This window comes from Carcharodon carcharias, chromosome 16 (genome assembly GCF_017639515.1).
Source record: "Carcharodon carcharias isolate sCarCar2 chromosome 16, sCarCar2.pri, whole genome shotgun sequence".
Classification (NCBI taxonomy): domain Eukaryota; kingdom Metazoa; phylum Chordata; class Chondrichthyes; order Lamniformes; family Lamnidae; genus Carcharodon; species Carcharodon carcharias.
In genome coordinates this window covers 1,251,912-1,275,000 of record NC_054482.1, presented here as the reverse complement: position 1 = coordinate 1,275,000, position 23,089 = coordinate 1,251,912, and the positions used below count along the sequence as shown (strand labels likewise).

The 23,089-nt window shown below is 44.4% G+C and overlaps 1 protein-coding gene across 3 annotated transcripts in view; it reads left to right on the top strand.

Moving 5' to 3' along the window:
- LOC121289344 (regulator of G-protein signaling 8-like) overlaps positions 1-23,089 on the top strand; it is a 61,567-nt gene that overhangs the window by 19,543 nt on the left and 18,935 nt on the right. For 2 of the 3 annotated variants that reach the window (XM_041208703.1, XM_041208701.1), the window contains exons 2-3: positions 7,587-7,675; positions 10,416-10,472. In XM_041208703.1, coding sequence (XP_041064637.1) covers positions 7,587-7,675; positions 10,416-10,472 — 146 coding nt within the window. The remainder of the gene's footprint in view (positions 1-7,586; positions 7,676-10,415; positions 10,473-23,089) is intronic. The other variant, XM_041208702.1, reaches the window with a different exon arrangement.

Sequence of the window (23,089 nt, the reverse complement as noted above, 5' to 3'; positions counted from 1 at the left end):
TCAGAAGTGCTAGTGTGGAAGGTAGCATCATCAGAACAGATGCAATAGAGATGGAGAAACTGGGAGAATGAATTAGGGTGTGAGGACATGCAGTCAAGGTAGCTGTGGGAGTTTGTGGACTTATAACAAATATTAGATATAGAGCATAGCCCCACATGGAGATAGAGGAGTCAAGGAAGGGAAGGGAAGAGTCAGAGGTGGATTATATGAAAGTAAGGGAAGCAAAATTGATGAAATTTTCCAGTTCAGGGCAAGAGCAGGAAACGACACCAATACAGTCATCATTGTACAGGAAAAAGAGGCGAGGGAGGGGACCTGAAGAATATCCATATATCCCACAAAAAACATACATACCTCGGACACATGTGGCTACCCACAGCAACACCTATAATGGGATCAAAAGGCTTTATTAGATTCTACTTAAATATCAAAAACACTAACTGGTGATACAAGTCCCTGGAGTTATTCCAACAAGCACATTACCATTCCAGTGGTGGTACTGAGTTAACCTGTAGCACTAAAAAAAGGAGAACATCTCTACAGTTCCTGGTGTCCATTGACTATTAATTTTATCCTACTCCTTGCAATTTAACTCCAGTCCTTTTACCATGCTCCATGACACTGTGCTGGTCATTAATACCCGTGGTCCTTAGGAACCTGACCTAAGTGGTCATTCTTCCAATATGAGTTAAACTAGTGCTAATGCTAAATGATATAGCATTTATATCACAACTTCAGGATGTTCCAAAGCACTTACAGCCAATCAAGCATTTTTCAAATGTTTGATGGAACCCACGGTTCCAAAGCATGCAATATTTGAGACAGACCCTAACTGAAAATGGAAACTGAAAAGGGAAACTAAGAAAGGAAATTGACCCTCCTAGTGGCTAAGGAAACTAAGAGTGAAACTGAGAATTGGAAACTAAAACTTCTAGTTGAAACTATACAAAAGGAGACCGAGCAATCAGAGCTCGATAGGTGGTGAGTCCAGTGGTACATTACAGGCAGGCTGAAGAAGACAGATGCTCAATCCAAAAGCTGAGAATAAGCAAAGATATAGGCCAGGATTTTCCCCTTAGCGATTTGGGGGCGGGGCCCGCTCGCCAAGGAGAAAATGATGCTGGATGACATTGGGAGGAACCCCCGGCATCATCCTAGTCCATTTAAATATTCAGGAAGGCGGGCGGACAGCGAAATCAGCTGTCCGCCCGCCGACCTGTCAATGGCCAATTAAGACCATTGACAGGCTAATTAAACAAAAACAAAAACAGAATTACCTGGAAAAACTCAGCAGGTCCGGCAGCATCGGCGGAGAAAAAAAGAGTTGACGTTTCGAGTCCTCATGACCCTTCGACAGAACTTGAGGTCGAGTCCAAAAAAGAGTACAGGCTAATTAACCTTGTTAAAGAACTGCCCGTCCAAGCTTAAGACTGGCGGGCAGACCAGGAGACCCAGCGGGCTCCAGATTATTCATGAAACTTCATCCACTGGCGGGATAAAGTTTCATGTCCGTTTTTAAAAAAATTAATAAACTTTATGTCTTTCTTATTAACATGTCCCATCTCATGTGTCATTGTCACATGAGGGGGACATGTTAATAATTTTAATATTTCTCTGTTTTTTGCCTTTTCTTACCTGTCACTAAACTCCCTGAGACGGGACATTGCCTCAGGGAGACGTGCTCTCTTTCCTGCGCATGCGTGAAAGATCGCACTTTGACAGATGGGGAATCCCTCCACTCCCCGCACAGGAAGTGCATAGTGCTTCCTGTTGGGCGGGCCACTGGGCGGGCCTTAATTGGCCAGCCCACTCAAAATGACGGCCAGCCCGGTTTTGGCGGCAGAGTTCAGCTGCCCGCCCACCGCCAAGCCAGTGAGGCCCACCCGCCATTCGAGGGCAAAATTCTGCCCATGGTTGCCTCAGCTGTTTCTGCTACTTGAAGATAACACTGGTGGGTCTACACCATCCAGACTGAGCTGAGGAGGTTCTGCAGACGTGCACTATTTTTGGTGAAGACTGTGCCCATGGACCTTGGGTTGGTTGTGTGCCACCTTCAGCTGGGGATCAGGCTAAATCCTAGATGAAGTGGAGCTGAAATTCTTCATGAGGAAGATAAGCCTTTGAAGAGCTTTGTGAAAGAGATTGATGACCTATATGCTGAGTGGACTGCTGAGCCAATTCATAAGATCTGGTTTATCTGTTACTTACTGTCTAGTTTATAGTTTAAAATCAACCACAATTTGCCTGTGAATTCGTGTTTAAATTATGTTGATTCTAGGTTTTAAAGTATAGGTTGTTAACTAATTTAGTATTGAGTGTTTGCTTTATTTGACTCTTGTATAGTAAACATTCTTCTGCTTCTAGCCATGGAATCTTGTAGCTTCATTCTTTTAGCAAATAAATGGGATTTTATATTTCTTCTTTTTTAAAAAAAAGTTACTGGTCTCTACCGAGAGTGTAACAAAGGGTTGTCATTGTTGTAACATTGGACTTTACAGAAAAAGGTTTCTGAATCATAGGCAAGAGTTTGATATGTTGTATCCTACATCTGATTGGTTGAGGCCAATTGTTGTGAGACCTACAAACTCAGCACTGATCCACTGATCTTGGTTTTAAGACTGGCAACTTTTTAGTCTATTACTCAATATTGCAACAGGCAATGACTTTACTGACTTCTTATCATGTCCACGGACAGGATATACATGGCCCATCCAGAACTGGACACATTCTTCCGCCTTGTTGTTGAATTTGGCAAGATCTGCAACAGTACAGAGTTCCTCTAGCGATAGGCATTGCAGGAGATGTTGCATAGTCTGTGGCTCAGTTCCACATTCACAAGTTGTCGGGCTGGTTGTATATCCCCATTTGCTTAGTGACACCTTTGAACGACCTACACCAGCCCTAAGTCTGTTAAGGCACTTCCAGGTTGCCCAGTTGCAATTAACTCCTGGGGGAAGGCTTTCACCTGGTAGAATTTCCATCGCTGGGTGTTGTTGGAGACTGGCGAGCCGGTCTTTCCACAAGGCAATGCGGGCTTCAGATGGGGTTGGTTGAAATGGAACAACACTGTTCATGAAGCTCTTCCTTGACTTTAGGCAGCTGGGTGTAGGTGTATGACCATGTAGAGGGTGCCTCTCATCTGATATTTGACGGAGTCACTCTTTCTTGCTGGCTACCATTCTTCTTAACTAACTAAGCCATAGGGAGAAGAACGGAGGAGGAGTTACATTGATCTGTTCTTAAAAATTGCCAGTTAGAGGTAGTCTGTAGGGAGATATCATGTTCCACTCTATTAATGTGCAGGATATCATCGACATTCACAAAAGCCACTGGAACAAAATATGATCACTTCACACCAAAGTGCCCTCTATCTCATAATCATAAACCGGCACTTCAGTCGCAACAAGGGCTGAGGCCCCAGCAAACATCCCAAGTTTTCCTTGTATATTGCTGATGTGTTATGGGGCAATTCATTAATTCCACTCTCCTGTCTAAGTGCAGATGAAAAGAATTTGAAAGATGCACCATCTCGATATTGGGTAGGAAACAAGTGAAAGGTTTGCACGTGCTTCCCTTTACACTATAACACTGTTGCAACGAAATTATGGACTTTGATGCAAGTTTCAACACTGCATCACTATTTTTGGGAGCACATGTAAGAGGTTTATGAAACACTTATCATAAAGGCAAATCAATTAATTATTCAAAAGAAAATTACCAGCACTGTCGACTTTTAGGGACATAAAAAGGCCAGAACGAAACTGTGGAGTAAAATAGTCAAATTCACAAAAAAATAATAAACAGGAATTGTTTGGGATTCTAAAGGCCTATGATCTGAAAGCTGTGGTTAGAAATAGCTTAACAGGTGTGAATTTTTATGGGACATTAATGAACATTTTAGAATAATAAATACTCTGGGATGAAGTAACTTTGTAAACTTTTCAAATTAAACAGTGACTTGAGAATCTAGGAACAAATTATGAGGAAATGCAGGTTCTAATTGCAGGCTGCAAAATGTGGATGCATAGCACCAATTTTGGGGGCACTAGTGGCCTTAGAGATCCAAAACCATCTCCAGTGCATCTTTCTGTTGTGAATTGTGCAGTGTGCCATATTAGTGAGGGCATTGGCACACATGCAGTTAGTGTCTGCCAGAAGCATGTAGAATAGGCAGATTATTATGTCAATCAGAGTGCAACAGTCAGGTACAAGCTCAATAATACAAAGTACAAAGTACATGCAGCATCTGCACCTGAGCTCGTGGCTGTGAGATGAGAACAAGTGTGTTTTTTCATAATTTCTGTCTTCTTGCTTTGAGTGTGAGGTGAAGCATATAGATTTTCAGATTAAGCCTGATTAATAGAGATTGTTGATAAATGACTGATGGGCTGTGGTGAATTGAGCAATTGTCGAGGTGAGTAGTACATTTGGTGGGATATGGCATTTGAAGATGCATTCACTGACCTTTACCACTCATATGAGGTTGCTGAACCTTTTGCAGCACGGTATCCAGGTCCTTGGATCTTGACTCCTGGCATCGAGTGTCATAGCTATTAGGTCCCCACTGCCTTCTGAATGTGTGTTTGGAGGACCTCCTGCTCCTCTGCGGAGATGACAAATTTCCACTTCTCCGTATCTCCTTGATCAAGACCTGCAACGCATCATTGCAAAATCTTGAAGCTTACTCTTTCCCATGTTGTGCCAATCTTGTGCCTTTCCCAGGCCAGAATCAGCTGTGGCTTCACTTCCAGTGCCTGTTTCAGCCACCATCCAGCTTCCCTGTAGTATAGGCAGACTTTAATGAATGCAGCCTTGCTTTAACTGGTGTTAACCTCTCATGAGTTTGCCACCCCCGCACCCCCCCACCCCCCAACCCCCACCCCACTGAGGCATGCCCCCACTACAGCCATGATAATGAGCAGGAAGAACAAAGTTGACATGCTGCCTGAATTGGAAGCAATAACCATGGATTACTCCCACCATCATCATCCAGTTTTTTGGGGGCTTATCAAATTTTGTGGGTATAATTTTGATAAAATATTGAGTAGAATCTTCCAAGAAATCACTGGCATCAAAAACCATCCTCAGTACATCAAAAGGAAGCCTTGGAAGATGTACAGCAATTAATCACAAAACTGGACAAGATTTCAGAATTAATGTGATTAAAGAGCATCCAATTAGGATTAAGAAGAACTGAAAGTAACAGAACCGCATTTCAGTAGAGACTGGGAAGTCCTGAATTTGGGGAATGAAATAGAAAGGATGTTCAGCTGAAATTATTGGCTATGGTGGGAGAAAGAAGAACAAGTCCATGCAGAAATTGAATCTGGAAGCACTTCTGCACACAATGGGTGGTAGAAATTTGGAACTCTCCCCAAAAGTCTTTGGATGCTGGGACAATTGGAGCATTCAAGACTGAGTTAGCTAGTTTGTTATTAGGTAAGGAGCAAAGGTGGGAAAAAGGACTTGATATACAAGTCCACCAAGATCTAATTGAATGAGCTCAAGAAGCTGACTCGTCTATTCCTGTTCCCTATGCTCCTATGAAGGCAATCAAGCTGACTGAAGAATAAGACAGGATACATATCAACTTTTATATAGTAAGATATCGGGACCACCTTTGTACTGTGTGTAATTTGATATCCCCCATGGGCATTGCAATAAAATGGAACAGTTAAATTGCCCAGCAGTTCCAATCTAGAGATCCAAAGAAGTAGGGGTGACATGAAGCAGAGAACAAAATGTAATTTGGCACAACAGGTTAGATCAGTGTGGTCTACTCAGGAGAGTCTTCTACAAGAGCATGACTTCTGTTAGCATTGATTCCAGGTCACCAATGGTCCCTCCTGGTTAACTGAATCACTGTCTTCTGATGGCATGGATGTCTCCCTGATTCTGGAAAAATATTCAGGAAAAGAAAGCCCCTGCAACAGAGAGACAGATTGGAGGGGGGCTATGAGCACATTTCCCACCTTTCTGTTATTTAGAACAAAAGAAATTCTCTTCAGCTGGAAAGCAGTGCTGTGTAGAACATGATAACGTTTTTGGGCCAATTATGAGAGTTGGACACAGTTGTCTATTAAATAGATATTTGTGAATATACAAGGTTCATGAGCAGCAAAGGCTTCAGTTTACCTCATGATGAGTGAAACAATTCCTATATACCTACAACAACAACTTGTATTCAAGTAACACCTTTAAGGTTCCAAGGCACTTCACAAGAGCATTTTCAAATATAATTTGACACTGAACCACTTAAGAAGATATTAGGGCAGATGACCAAAAGCTTGGTCAAAGGGGTGGTTTTTATGGAGCGTCTTAAAAGAGAGAGAGGTTTAGGGAGGGAAGTCCAGAGCTTCTGGGCCTAGGCAGATGAAGGCATGGCCAACAATGGTGGAGCAGTGAAAGCCTGGTTTATGTAAGAGGCTAGAAAACCCATCCATTTGAATTATAATTCCACTCCTTCGTGATCCACAACCCCATTTCAGTTCTTAGTCGTGTCATACAGCAAAGGGCCTGCCACAACTTATAGGAAATAGGTTGCCCCAAATAGTAAAAACATTCTTAGTGACCACCTGGTGTGTGACACTAATGTGAAATGGCAGTTTTATTAACATTGATGCTTTCTTCAGCATAGCATACCTCCTTTATTAACAGTAATGCTTTCTTCAGCATAGCATACCTCCTTTATTACCTGATGGTAATAAACCCATGTGTGGTCTTGCTATCCTAAAAGTCCCCAAAAGCCCAATAGCATTTACAGCTCATCAAAAAATGTTTGTGGCTGGTGCCCCTGTGTGCTTGCTGCAAACCATTTTCCATCAAACCTTGTATGTGTTATTTATGAATCTCTCTTTAGAATATAATCTGGGCTATATTTAGCTGGTGTTTTTATCTGACTGCTTCAGCCTTTGGGGAACAGTGATGTGAAGGTTAACTTTTTGCTTAATTAAGAATCTACTCCCCACTGCCCCTGTTTCTTTTACTGATGACATTCCACAGTAAAGCGGTGTTATCCTGTACCTGATATGAATCCCAGCAAAAGGCACAATAGCCTCAAAATAATAAAGCTACATTTTATTTCTGAAACAGGACACAGAATGTTCTTGCTTTGAATACCGCAGGAAACTAAACTATCTATTTTGGCTAGTGTGTGAGATGCAGCTAACTTTTTGGAGTCTGGGCCAAAAAATAAATTATTCATGATTCAAGTTCAATTGTATTCATCCTGAGAACCACTGATCAAAACAAATTATTCCCATCCAAGCTACTGTCAACATGGCTGACCATATCCAGTCATTTTCAGTAACAGTAGAGGTAAACAATAAATAAGAGATGATGCGCCCTTGTAAGATAAGCTGCCCATAGTTTCCACCAGCTGAAAGCAAAAATAACAAAGTCGTTGGAATGGTTAATGGAGGGATGACAAATATTATTGTGTTGAAGACAAAAAGAGTGCTTTCCTTTTGTCATTCGACATTCTGGCCGAGCAGAAAGCATTTCAAAAGAATTCCGCAAGAAATCGTATGTCGATGAGTGAATGGGTCTGAGAGAAATCACACAGCCTGCTTCTCCTGTCTTCACAGCTCAGCTTGTCGCAGTTTCACACAGACAGCTTGTCCGACTGCAGAATTCACAAAGAGAAACCCGTCGAGAAAAGGACCAGCACTACACAGTGAGTTTGTTTTATTTTGCTTCCGGCTGGCCTTTCACAATATGACAGTCCAGTTGCAGGTGCTGCTTTGGTTGGATTTGCCGCCCCATCTCAATTGATCCTCCCCGAGCCAAGAAAGGGAGCCTTCCTATAGGAGCTAGCATAGATTTGACTGTGAAATGGAATTCCAAATTTGGTGTGCTTCCCTCATTGCTGCTGTGCTAGCATTAGCCTGATGTCAGAGATTCAGTGGGAGATATATTCCTAAATCTGCCTTTTTCAAAGCTATCATTACGTGGATGATTTGATGATTAAAAGGCCAGAGAACACTAATCACTCGGTGCTTTACTCAGGAAAATAAGAAAGTGCACAAACCAAAAACTTTAATTTTACATGCATTTGGCGAAGTCATATGTCACATAGCAACAGGAGGGTTTGATCCCCAGTTTGAGCTGATCACAGCTGGGGTGACAGTCAGGATATTTCAGTTGCCTCAGCACATTGGGACTCAGGGTAGCAATGAAGATCAATATACAACCCCATACTGTTCCCAATTGTAATCCAGTGACTCATGCTGTAAAGTGTGGAGAACAGAATTGGATTCTGTCATGATACCTCAAGATCAAATACCTGCTGGCACTCGATGTCAAGATAGATACATGGAGAATAGTCCTTTAAAAATGGTGAAAGATGATACTGTCGGAGCTGCACCCCACTAAGACTCCATGCAGTCAGGCTATAACCGGGGAAAAAAATATCTTGCTAGAATTTCAAGCACAAGCTCTTCAGAGATTATTGGAGGTGATTAAGGAATATCGAATTAAAAGGAAACAGCAAATTGGATTTAAAACTATCTAGAAGGGAGCGTAGGAGTTAAGGGCACTTTCTCAGAGTGATTGAATGCAATGTCCCACAGGGTTCTGTCCTGTGATTGTTTCTGTTCATTCCGTGAATCAATCGTCTGGGGATAGGCTGATGTGCTGCCCAAGTTTGCAGATGGTGTTAAAATGGGAGGCATAGAAAATCATTCTGAGGACCAACAAAAATTGCATGATACGGTAAATAAAAAGGCAAAAACTGCAGAAGACAGAATTCCATGTTAATCAATTTGAGATAGTAATTTTTGGTAAAAACAATAACTAGTAATTATACCTACAATGAGGGAATCCTGAGTGACATGAAAGATTAGAGAGATGTGAGAATTTAAATTCACAAAGCTGTTAAAAGTAGCACCTTAGTGCATGAGGCCAAAAAAATGGATAATGGAATATTGGGTTTTATAGCAAGAAGCATAGGATATAAAATCTCAAACTAATGGTGAATTTATATAAAACCTTAGTAAGACCATATTAGGAGTGTTGTGTCCATGCTTGGTATAGGAAAGATGTTGAGAAAATAGAGAGTGTACAGCATAGGTTCATTAGGATGCTGTCCGCTATGACAGAAGACAAGTTCGAAGAAAGATTTGAAAATTGAAAAGATTTGAAAAATAGTGGCTGTTTTCAACTCCAGCTTACTTACACACACCCCCACACTCACACACACACACACCCACACACACACACCCACACACACACCCCCATACACACACACCCACGCACACACACCCACACACACACACCCACACACACACACACACCCACACACACACACCCACACACACACCCACCCACACACACACACCCACACACACACCCACACACACACACACCCACACACACACACCCACACACACCCCCATACACACACACCCACACACACACACACCCACACACCCACACACCCACACATACACACTCATACACACACACCCACCCACACACACACACCCACACACACACCCACACACACACACCCATACACACACCCCCACACACACACCCCCACACACACACACCCACACACACACCCCCATACACACACACCCACACACACACACACCCACACACACCCCCATACACACACACCCACACACACACACACCCCCATACACACACACCCACACACCCCCATACACACACACCCACACACACACACACCCACACACACACACACCCACATACACACACCCACACACCCCCACACACACACCCACACACACACATGCTCATTTTAATTAACACTAATAAGTTTTGCTTCAAATAAACCTGGTCCCAAAACAACAGCCACTTCTTTGAATATTAAAGCTGCTTTTCCCATTTTACAATGTCTTGCTTAGCTTTATCGGTGATGCTTTGTTAGACATTCAAAGCTGAATTATACCAACCCCATGACAGCGAGCTTGGAGGTGGGCGTGGGGAAGAGCCCACCATCCTTTTGTCGTTTTGTCCAGTGGGGGGAGATACTTTCACAAGCTTGATTGTTCTGGCAGCTTGCTCGGCTGCCATGAAGTCATGATCACACCACTCGTCTCTGCATCTACTTATGACCAATGGCCTCAGCCAGTTCTGACCTGTAAGACATGAGTTCTGGGGGTGTTAAAATACTGGAGACTGGGAAAAGAATAATCTATCCAGTAACTGCCCCTCACAGCCATCAAAAGCCTGAAAAAAAGCTTCTTTTCCTACTGTTTGCTTTCACTTGTGATATGAATTCCAGATGGTATATTGGGAAGTTGAGCTTCACTTGTAATTGATCTTCAAGTGTTGACCATAAATTATCTTTTGAAAATGGTTGCCAGACATACATGATGTGTTCAGTCTGTGGAAGCCGTAATTGCCGATAGCAATTTTAATTTTTATGTTTTGTTTATCTGGTTCAGAATTATTGAGGTCCAGAAAACATTGCTTGATGCATTGTTGGAACAAAGTAAATTCAGGTAGGAGATCCATTGCCTTCCAATTGAGTGTTGGAAATTTTCTGGTCATCTTTTAGCTTTTCACACGATTTTTAATGCTATCTGGAACTTTTTACAGTTATCAGGTTTCCTCCAGCACTTTTAGAGTAAATTTGGCTCTGAGTTACAGTACCTTTAGTGGCTATTGCCTTGGCTGGTTGCTGTTTGACTATAATGGTGGCGCTGTTGAGCTCTTTCTGATTTTTCCTGAATTTAGCTCTAAGCTCCGTCCACAAAACAATGGGAAAATGGCTGAACATTTCACAAGTGAAAGCAAACAGAAAAAAAAAAGAAGCTTTTTTTCAGGCTTCTGTTTGCTGTGAGGAGCAGTTACTGAATAGATTATTCATAGCCCAGTCTGCAGTATTTAAACTTCCCCATAAGTAGCAATAATGGACTCTCTCCTGTCTGTGAGATATACTTATAGTGAGATCCTCCAGACTCTGCTACTTACTTGCTTTTAAAATTTGCAGCACATAGACTTTACTATTTAAACTCTCCCAAATTCAAACAATTTTACCAGGACCCAATCTCTTCTAGCTGGAGTGAGATTGATCCCAGAATGGGGGTACAGTGTGTAGAAACCCTACACAACTGCAGGATCCTTAGACACAGTGCGTCTTGATAGTTGTTTCACTTTAACACCAGCTCTTTCCTTCTTTTGCATGTGAAGAGTTGAGGCTGTTGTAGAATGTGCTGGGTTAGGATTCTAGCAAGGGAGAGCCATAGGCTTATCAGGGCATCTACTTAGATGCTAGTTTAGGATTTTTTTCTACTTAAAACCTCCCCCCAAGTACACTCTCTTCTTTTTAACAACCATATGAAACTTTCTTTATCTATTCTAATGACCTTTTATTTTTAAGCTATTAACATTGCTGCCTCCTTCTCTTCCCCCACCACTACCCACACCACCACACTCCCTCCCCCCCACCCCCCACCCCTCCACCCACCCACCCCTCCACCCGCTGCCCGCCAGCTACAGATTGCGTGTCTGGGGAGCCTTCACCAGTCTTCCTAAGCGTGTCCTGGTGACTGCTCCATAGGGTTGCGTGACTGAGAGTGGGTCATCATGCATCGGAGCATCTGGAATGTTCTCCTGTGGTCTCCTGTCCACATCTCATGGTAGTCGAAACCCTGTGGTCTGATGGGAATGAGTGTGATGAGGCCTCGTCTGTTTCTTTGGATAGTACCAGACAGCATCTGGTCCAATTACGAGTATGGGTGTTCCTCCTGGTGAGAATGAGGCCTTTGGCTTTTCAGTGCTGGATCCACATTCGCTGGCCCAGCTTCAAAGGTGGCAAACCTTTTGCTCCATGTCTGGTATTGTTTCACTGGCGTTGTTTTTCCCAGAGGTTCAATTACTTCAATCTCACTGCATCATGGTCAGCAGGAGTGATATGAGGCTGAAGGCTGGCAGGCAACAAGAGGACCTACGTTTTGAAACAATGGCCCACAAGGAGTTCAGCCAGAGAGAGAATCTGTTGGCCAGGAGAGAAGGCTAATACTGCATGAGAGCTGCATACCAGTCCAAATTCTTGGACATCACATCCTAACGAGTGCTGACTGCTCACTCAGCTTCCCTGTGGGCTTGCAGTTAAAGAGGGGAGCTGGTGACATGGTAAATCCCATTATCAATGGTGAACTGCTGAAAATGGTCATTGGCCAATTGGGGCCCATGATGTGAAATAATTTCATCTAGAAGCCTGTCAGTATAAAATATGGTCTGTAGCCTTGATGGATAGACTCAAATGTGGCTGTATGAAGCCTGGTTATCTCTAACCATCGAGAATAACAATCAGTAACCATGAGGTATGTCTTGACAAGGCGATTGAGCCCTAACTTCTGCCACAGGCAATGAGGAAAGACAGATGGTACCGGCAGAATAGGACAAGATCCTGGACTACTTGTGTGATACCCGGTCACCACATTGATTGCAGGGCTCTCTCTCTGTATTTAGTGATGCTGAGGTGACCTCCATGGAGACTGTGAAGAATATCTTGTTTCATGGGGCGTGGAATGACCAAATGATGGTTGTAAACTACGAGGTCGTCTATAATAGTCAAATGACCCCTTTGCTCATTGTATTTGTGGGTAAGATGGTGAGTAGGGTTGTATTTGGACCACCCTTGGAGGCAGAACTTTGGCAGTTGAACACATTCGACAGCTTTTTTTTGGATGTGTCAAACATTCTGGAGCTTTGTGGTGGATATGGGTGGGAGGCTCATGACATTGGAGGAAAATGCTTCTCCCTGCGTGACACCAATGTAGAATCGAGGGCGACAGTGTGGTTGACCAGGACTCTGAAGAAAGCATCAGCCATGGTTTGTGACATGCCGGGGCCATCGACAGCTGTATATCAGTACCTCATCAACCAAAGGCGAAAACATTGTATATGGACAGGCATTTAACCACTGTGGATTGAGGAGTGTTATGAGGGGCTTGTGATCTGTTTAAACATGGACGGGTAACCCCATCAGGTAATTAGATAACGCTCAACCACCCGTGTAACCGCCAGTACCTCTCTCTCAATAGTGGCAAACCTTCGTTCAGTTTCCATGAGGGCTCTCGAAGCAAAATAGACAGGTTTTCTATCACTGTTCTTTTGCAGCTGGATGAGAACATCCGAGTGGACTAGTCAATCTTTCATTGAAAGGCCTTGATTTGTTCCACGCCCCAGAACCACTGTTGGCCTTTTCTCAGGAGGTCTCTCAAGGGTTCCATGAGTATGACCAGGTTAGGAATAAACTTTCCCACCACGTTTAACATCCCCAGGAAACATTGAATATCGGTGATGCATTGGTTTGTTGGGAAACTCAGTAATGGCCTATATTTTCTGTGGATCGACTGTAACATCATGCATTGGATGATGTATGTTGGGAATTTCATGTTGGCCCTGGCAAACTCACTTGTCTTTCAGCGTGAGGCCTGCTTCCTGGAGTGCCTTGAGGACCTCTCTTACTCTATGGTCATGTTTGGCTCTTGTAGACCCATGTATGAGGATGTCACCCACATGGCAGATAACTCTTTGTGTTCCCTTGAAGATTGTTGACATGTTATGTTGAAATATCTCAGGGGCAGCCAAACTGCTGAAAGGGAGGCGGTTAAAGAAAAATCATACAATCATGTTAAAGGTCATCAGAAGCCTAGATTTCTTGTCGAGGGGTATTTGCCAAAACCCACTGTTTGCATTTAGCAAAAATGACACTTTGGCGAGCTTGTCTAACCTGTCATCTACCAATGCCATTGGGTGGACTTCCCGCTGCACGGCTTGGTTAAGCTGCATAAGATCCATACAAAGCCAGAGGTGACCACTGAACTTAGGAACAGTGACCAGACCAGACCACCAGCAGGTTGGTTGTGTGACTAGGGAAATAATGCCCCTGTGTAAAATGCAGTCAAGTTCCTCCTTCGACAATAGGGAGTGCGTTACCCTCCTGGGGTGAACAGACAAACTGGCTTGGTGTCTGGGAGCAGAGAAACATGATATTCAGTCTTCAGCTTCCTCAGCACTTGAAAAAGTTGTGGAAATTCCTGTTGGAAGGTGGCCTTGGTGTCAGGTGGAAGAATCTCATTGACTTTTTGCATGATGTCTAACACGCATTCCTGCTGCGTAGACAAATGGCTTGGTTGCAGATGACATAAAGGGTTTCAGTGACCTGTCAGCCTTATGGCACAGTTTGGTGGTAATTTGACCCTTAACATGTAGATTTGTTCAACCCAGCCCCTAGAGATTCATACTGGAAGGCTGAAGGGGAATTGTGTGGAGCCATGCAAAGTGATTAGCCAGATACCCCTGCACCAAGTTTGAAGCATGTTGGGAACCCTCTGACCTCTAAACTGATGGACCAGAAGTCCTGGGAACACAGGCGAATTTTGCCTAGGATGTCTGAGATAGGCACTAATTTCTGGCAGTGTCGTCGTTTGCCCCGTTTGTTGGAGACTCTGACCGAGCAGAAACACTGGAAATGTCCTGTCCTGCCTCATCTGAAACACACAGCATCCCCTGCTGGGCAATCCTGCCATTTGTGCTGTGGTCTCGGGCCACATCTCAGGCATTTCAAAACGGCGGCAGACCTGCTTCCCACCTTTTGTACCTTTTTGGCGGACTTCGGCATGGGTGGAGTTACCGAGTTTGGGCCCTGGAGTGATCAGGAGCAAATGAGTGGTCCCTTCTGATGCACAGGAGACATGGTTTTTGATGGTCCAACTTGCATCCAGCCCCACAAAAGAAAGGAAAGAGCCCACTTGGATTGGTTGTCAAAATGTTTCAGGGCATGGCTTCCAGCAGCAATCTCTGTGCAAGTCTTCAAAGCTTGAAGACAAGTGGGGTAGCACCCATGACCATTCTTGCAGTGCGCCATCACTACCCATGTATGGTGAGAGTGCGTCACTGGGATGCTTGACGAGACGTCTTTCCTAAGCAGGATCACAGTCGCCTTGGACCATGGGTATTCATTGCCTGACACCAACAATCGATTAGAATGGTTCCATTACCACTGCTATCATGCTGTAGAATGTGCTGGTCTAGGATTCTAGCAAGGAAGCACTGTAGGCGCATCAGGGTATCTACTGTCATGAAGCTATTAATGTATATTATATTTTGGAAAATATTTTTCTTTTAAAAGAGAGGTTTAGTCTGTGGGTGTGTCTTAATTGGATTAAATCCAACTAGTCTGGGTGCTTTGATATGTACTAGTTTTGAGGTGTAAACAGAGAGGTAGAGTGCATTTGCATTTTTTGAATAGAGCGTTCAAGAATTGCGCTGAAAACTGACACCTATCTAGCAGCTACCAAGCGATATGTTTATATTGCTAATAAAGTTGGTACTATAAAAGGGGTTTCATTGTTACAAGGAGTTCCAAGAGGCTGGTGAGACAATGAGAATTTGCATTCAATCAGTGGTGGTAGGTATAACTTTAGCAGTTTAAGTGTGCAGAACATAGGCAATGTAAGCTTCCAATTGTCTCCACAGGAACCAAAGTGAAAAGAACCTCATTTTGAACTTGTAAGGTAAAAATGCTTTGCCTGGTGTCTGGTCAAGTCTATGGGTTGTTGTTGCTTTAATGGAGATTGGTTTGGGAATTTGTTAAAAGTTATGATAGTAGTAATTTGTGACCATGTGTATATATATCTTAACCTGTGAAAATTAATAAAATGTTTCATTTAGTTTAATGTAAAACCTCGAGAACTGGTGGTCTAATTCCTGAATTTAGAGTTGCATCTCAAACATAACATTTAAAATTATAGGTTATGACAGTTGTTTAAAATTTCCCTTGGGATTTTTAAATAATTCAGCTTTACCAACTGCATCGGTCATAACACTACTTAAAAACTAGTTTACTTACGCTATTTACAGTGTGTACATTGTGAGTCACAGGGAAGGCACATTTCACTTCAGTGCTGCCTGTCTGCTCCTTACAGTACCTAACACACAACTGCCTGACATCAGCACTACATCATCATGTGCCCCATAGATTAGCATATCCATTCTGTTAACCCTTTATACTACCGAAGCTTGTATATTTTGCAGTCAAATCTTCAAAAACCATGCTGCCAATAACTGTCACAATGTTACGTTCCTCTCTTCTTCAACTTAAACATACAAGGACTGGTGAAACAATAATGTGCGTTATTTATTTGAAGATAAGATTATACACAGATAATGTTCACTGGGAGGCTATGAGGTACATCTCTGACTGCAACCATAGGTGTTTGTAGACGAATTAGTCCTGGGACTAATACATCACATCTTGTCAAGGTGTGTAATAATTGACAGTAGTTTAACAACCGCACCCTTAAAGATACATGTATATCATATTACAATAGAGTCTGCCATACAGACTTCCTGATTATTCAGCAAGTGTAAGAACTGACTCACAATATAACAGTTGTAGTGCCACATGGGCCAGTCAAGCCAAAAGATTAATATCAATTCACCTTCATCATCACCAAGGAAAAATAAGTTTTTAGAAAAGGAGACAGTGCAATTTTTTTGCGCCTTTGGCTAAACAGCTTAGAATATAACTAACCAGCTTAAGCGTCTCTTTCCTTCAGCTTACAGTTTGATTGGCCCAATGTTGGCCTTAAAGGAGTATTCTTCCAACCTCCTGCTTTCTGGCTGGGATTCTCACCACTCAGTAGCACCTATTAGGAATGCTGCTACATGCAGTGTTCAGATTTTCCAACTATTATTTTAAATGGCCAGGAAATCATGCTCAACGCATTCCTGGACTTCCAGTACGTGCTGCCATAGCGACATGCCTCCTCACTAAGAAGCTACTCCGCTCTAAGCTCTGTAATTCCACCATCCCAAACCTTGTTGCCATGTTTCTACCTTTCTCCTTTTTTAAGGCACTCTTCAAAAAGTACCTTTTTGCCCAATATTTTAATCAGCTATCCTAATATCTTCTCATGTTGGAACAGTGTTGAATTTTTTTTCCAAAACACTCCTGTGAAATGAATTGGGGCATTTTACTACCTTAAAAAGCACCATACACACTGTAATTGTAGGAGTTGGAGAATGGCCCCTTTAGATGAGAATCATTTATATTGAAAGACATTGTCACCCTGATGAGAAATGCTAGAGAAGTAAGAGAAAGGACAGAGATCCTCTGTCACTGCAGTCTGCTTCTTTAGTTCATTACTAACATCAGCGCACTCTGGTTTGTGCAGGTTTTGAAAATAGCATACAACCACAGGGGTCCCTGCACTGCTCTGTTCATATCTAGTCGAACATTTTTGTTCGGCCAGCAGGGTGTTGAACAGATACAGAAACTCATCATCAAACTGAGTCTTCAAATCGAGTTATCCAGAAATCCACGCCAGTAGACTTGTTGTTACACTTGTCACAACCTCTTCCCCATTAAGGACACAGTTTGTTCCAGTCTGAAGATTTTAGGCACATGCTGGCAAAAGCCAAGGCCTAGAGGGCCCGTAAATTCCCACAAGGGTTTATAACTGAAATGCATGTGGTTTCTGAACGGAAACCAAAAATTTGCACAGGGCACAGGTCAACTTCCTACGAATACTACACTCTGTCTACACTAAACATTCCCATGAGTTCATTGACACATTGATCCAGGACCATGTGATGATGATTCTGCTGCTGCTGTATAATTACTATGTTACCGGCAGTCTGAAAGGAGGTCAGAATCAACTTGCTGCACGACAAAGTAATAGGCTGACCACTTGGATTTCCCTTGTATCATTGCATTAACCACTGCGATTTGTGTTACTAAGTTATGCACAGTTCAGTAACCACACCATGATATTGTTACCAGGCCTTGACCAACTTCCTTTTAATATCTGTCCTCATCTGACGTGGGCTATCCCTATTTCGCAATTATGTCAAATAATTGGTGACCTCTGTTGACAAATTCTAGCACAGTACTCAGAGTGGTTTTCTCAGTTTCAATCGCCTAACCATCCCCCCCCCGATGCCAGTTCTCAACTGTCTAGGTCCAGACTCCCTGCCTTCCCTTGTGCTCTCTCTATCTGCTCAGTGCCCCGGGCTTCTTAGTGCTGTAACTTTAACTTAGTTTGCAGGGTGGAAAGTCCTCAGTTATCAGGTGGATTGTTGGTTTTATAGCCCACCCAATACCAAGGTTGCACCTGATCTCATCAGGTTCCAGACTGTTGAGTTGGGTTAAAATTGACTCCTTGGTCTCTGTCATACCACATGATCATGCTCCCAACTACCCTCAAGGCTGGCTCTTTGCTCGTTTGGCCCACTTGCCCCCGAGACTCGCTCTTTGATTGTAATGACATCGCACCTGGTATCTGGATGCAATGCACACTCAGCTTCTCACTCTTTACATTTTCTTATCCTTCCTCGATGCTCTCACCTCTCTTCCTCTCTCTCTCTTTCTGTAGTTTTGCTTTGTGTTCTTTCTTGCTCTGGCTTGCCTCGCCATTGCTTCTCCTGGTCCTCCTCTTCCCACATTTGGACAGATCCATTGTTTCAAAAGGTACGCTGAGGAGATCTGGAGGATATGTTGCCTCACTGCACTGCAGCAGTGAGCAGCTGGGGATGTGCTCACTACAAACAAACCAAGTCCCAGTAAGGACAATATGGTAGGAGGTGCTGAGACCAAGGCAGTTTTCATTCTACTGTCAATGACTGCCATTTAAAAAGCAGCATTAGCAGAAGCATTGGAGATTCCTGATTGGGAAATGTACATGGCAAACGGGGGGAAAAGGCAGAAAAGGGGAAAATGTTGCATCATTAAGAAAATAAGAAAAATGTTCCCAGCATTCATTTTCCAACACTGAGGCGCTCGCATAAAATATAACAGCTACTGTTTTTTTTAATTGCTAAGAGGAAATGATATGTTACATAAGTCATGGCAGGATACACACCACATGAAGCACATTAATGAAGGGGAATTTGGGCCAACGAATGCCAAATAAACTAAAAAAGAGAATGTAAACCAAATTCAATCTGAGGCGTAAACAATGTTTCATTGTTCAACTGTCTTCAGAATCTCTCCAAAGATTTGTTTTTACATTATATCATCATGCTTGTCACAAGCTTCAACTATTTCCATTATTTTCAATGTGAATTCTCAGCCACTTTGATTCCTCAAGGCGGGGCCAAGGGCGGGGCTAAGAAAGTGCACAGAGTTCATGGAGAAGCCAGTCATTATCAACTTAAAAGTAAATGAAACGGAGATATGAATATTTGCCATTTTCACTCTTCGCTGTTAGCGAGCAAGGCACAGCCAATATGAAAATACAGCTTCCACCCACATTGCTGCTCCACTGACACTTCAATATGTAATTAAGTGACTATCTCTTTTATACTGCATCCCACATGCAGTTCATTAATCTTCCAGTGTTCACATTTCACATCCACCTCTGTCATCTAGCCAGTCTCTTAAAGTTTTTTCCCTTCGCTTTCCCATATTTCATGGAATCTGATTTCTGAAAGTGTTCAGCACATATTTAAAACAACGTGGCACAAAATTCAGCCTCCAAACTCTCCTATTATTGGTGCAATGGGTGCTATTTTGGTTATATGACTTGACATCAGAGTTGCCCTCTCTTTCAGCAGCAGAAAGGATCCCCCCCACCATCATTATCAAACTATTTTCAGTTTAGCTGCAGATTAATTTCTAATGGCTCTGTCCGAGCTTGTAAAGCTATTAAGAATTTTCTACTGCTGTTTTAAGTTGGTTAAGTCAACAGGGAGTGTTGTGGAACATGGTGAACGTCTTGGTTATGACTTCAAGGATTCTGCACAGACTTGCAACCAGTCATGGCTGCTTTGGTTCCCATCTCCCTTGGCCTGCCGCATGACAAGTAGATTCAGCAGAGGTCCCACAGAGGAGGACATGCTGCTTGAAGAGGGAGGAGGGACAGAGAGAACTGGGATCTCAACCCGAGGCCATGTGCACACAGGATCTTCAGTGAACACTTCTCTAACCTCAGTCTCACCAAGGAACAGTGTGTGCGGCATCTCTATTTTATGAAGGAGGTGCTCAACGAAATCTGTTACCTCTCACAAATAGGCCTGCAAACTCAGGACAGATCACGGACACCGTTTCCAATGGTTGTGACCCTGAATTTATTTGAGTCGAGATCCTATCAGATTGGAGGAGGTCACATCTGTAACATTTCAGTTTGCTGGTCACTGCCCTATAAGGAAAGAGACTGACTCTCTGTAGATACCAGGAGAGAGAATACATTGCATTCCCTCTGATCAGACAGAAGTAGGTGGAATGCACAAAGCTTCACTGAATAGTGGGCCTTCCCCGGTACAGGATGCCATCGGCTATACATATGCAGCTTTGCAGGTGCTCAGTTTACATTCAGAGATGTACCACAACCACTGAGTGGCTTTCTAGGCCATTTCGGATGGCATTGCTGTGGGTCTGGAGCCCGCAGATGGTCTTGCAGGACAACCTCTACCAGCTCTCACCCTAAAAGAGCTTTCACAGCATGGTCAGGAGCAGCCGGGGCTAGGAGACTGCCAGGCAACAGCAAGAGTCCTGGTGCAGTTTCAGCACTGGGAGTTCCAACGTTGTCATCCTACCAGAGGACAGCAGTTGGGTGCTCTGCGAAGCCACTGTCACTTCTCCAGACAACTTCTCAATAAACCTAGCAATTTGCTGGAGGATAGACTGCAGGACTGCCAGGGTATCCTGCAAGCCCCTTTGAACACTGGTATCAGCGGCCACGTTGGCAGCAGTCTGAGCCCGCAGAGCGGTAAACTGTCCTTGTGTGACTCCAGTCTGAGCGTCCACTGCAGCATTCAGACACTCTGCTTATCAACTTAGCAAATTTTTTCTCAGGCCAGAATTTTCCGGCTGACGTGTGGATGGTGGAGTCAGCACGTCAGCGAGTAAAATGTCGCACGCTGATGTCACACGAGCGTGCCAACGTCAGCACGCGGCATCGCGATATTTCGGTGGGCGGGCGCGCTCAGTTCACCCGCCAGTAATTGAAGGGCTCCCTTAACTTGCCAATTGTCGATGATTTTGAGGGGCCGGTGCAAACTTCGGGCTGGCGCACGGACCCAACAGGTAGGCGGGTAGGAGATTATTTAAGAAAACTTTTGCAGTGTCGGGACATGTGGACTCAGAGGGGTTGTTCAAGCTTTACATGAAGTTATAATCAATGAAAGTGTTTAAAACTTGCCTGTGTGATTGTCAGTAGTTCACATCGATGTCCAAGAGCTTCTTGTGTACGTTGAAACCAGTCTGCAGACAGTAATCTTTATCGGGCTTGCAGCTTTCCGTAGGCCTCCATTTAGCCTGGGGGTATGGGTTCTAACATCTCCACTGGAAGCAGCTCTCCTGAGGAGGAAGGGAGGGATAGAATAAGGAGGAGGCCAGGAGTGGACAATCAGCCTCCAGGGGCGCCACCTTTGGGAGGCCAGGCACAGGCACAAGGGGCGCAGGACCAAGAGGTTGTCCAAGGCGGAAGGGGCCACAGAAGACGCCACTATCCTGCTGTCAGGGTTTACAGGCGGTGAAGCAGCTACCTCAATATGACTGAGGTGCAGTGCCAAAGGAGGATCCGACTGTCAAGGGAGACAGTCAACTATATCTGTCAGATGATTGGCCCTGAGATCTCCCCTAACTGCGTTGGTGGACACCCCATTCCAGTAGCTCTGAAGGTCACAGTTGCCCTCAACTTCTATGCCTCTGGCTCCTTCCAGGGCTCGGTGGGTGATCTTTGCGGTGTCTCCCAATCAGCTGTCCACACTTGTGTCAAGCAGGTTCCAGACACTCTGTTCAGACGGGCATTGACCTTCATCCACTTCCGCTGCGACCAGGCCAGTCAGACACAGCGAGCCAGAGGCTTCGCGGCCATTGCTGGCTTCCCCCGTGTCCAGGGTGCTATAGACTGTACACATGTGGCCATCAAGGCGCCAGCAGGTGAGCCCGGTGCCTTCGTCAACAGGAAGGGCTTCCACTCCATGAACGTGCAGATAGTGTGTGACCACAGGATGCTGATTCTACAAGTCTGTGCAAGGTACCCAGGCAGCTCCCACGACACCTACATCCTCAGACACTCCCAGGTGCCGGGGCTCTTCAGTGCTCCAGCCCGGCTGGATGGATGGCTGCTGGGTGACAAGGGCTATCCCCTCAGAAGGTGGCTCATGACGTCTCTCTGCCATCCAAGAACAGAAGCTGAGCAGCGGTACAATAGGAGCCACGGCTCCACAAGGGCTGTGGTGGAGGGAACCATCGGTCTTCTCAAGATGCACTTCCGATGCCTGGACTGCTTGGGGGTGCACTCCAGTACCCCCCAGATCGTGTCTCTGTGATAGTGGCAGCATGCTGCGCTCTGCACAATCTTGTGCTGGAAAGGGGGGATGCAGTTGATGATGAAGATCTTGACGCAGTGGATGAGGCTGCACATGATGAATCCAGCAGTGGCTCAGAGGATGAGGAAGCACAGGGCGATGGTGAGGGGCAGAACGATGACCCGCATTTACACCAAGGAGGCAGGGACGCCCGGGACACTTTAAACCAAAGAACCTTCACCGAGCTCCACACACATGGATCAGCAGGAGCAGCATTGCCTGGAACTTGGGTGCACATCTTCCACCTGTTCAGCTGCAACTAAGGGCTTAGTACAGAAACATCAATGTCCGCTCAAACACTCATGATAAATATGTGAAAAAGAAAAATACACCACGATCAAAAGGCCCTCAGCCATGGTACAAAGGCGGACTTTATTTTGTCCAAAACAAAAATACACACCACTTGTTAGCGATCACAAAAATATGGGTCCCTATTCTAAGGCCAACACAAAATCACCAGTGACATACCCGTGGAGTGCCTAACGTGCCTTATGCTTACGTTTTCAGGTGCTACGTCTTGGTGCTTTCCCATCACTCGGAATGGCTTGAGAGACAGCTGCTGACTCTGGTATCCTATTGGGCTCAATGACCTTGGCCGGTGTCCTCTGGCCCATGGAGCCTGTGATGGATGGTCAGTTCCAGAACTGGCACCTCCCCAGTTGTCGCAGCCTCAATGGAAGAAATGTTGACTGGCAGAGGGGCGGAGGAGCTGCTGCCCTCATCTGGAGCGCCCTGAGAGGAGCTCACAGAGACAACAGGCAGCTGCCGTGCCAACATGAGGATCCTT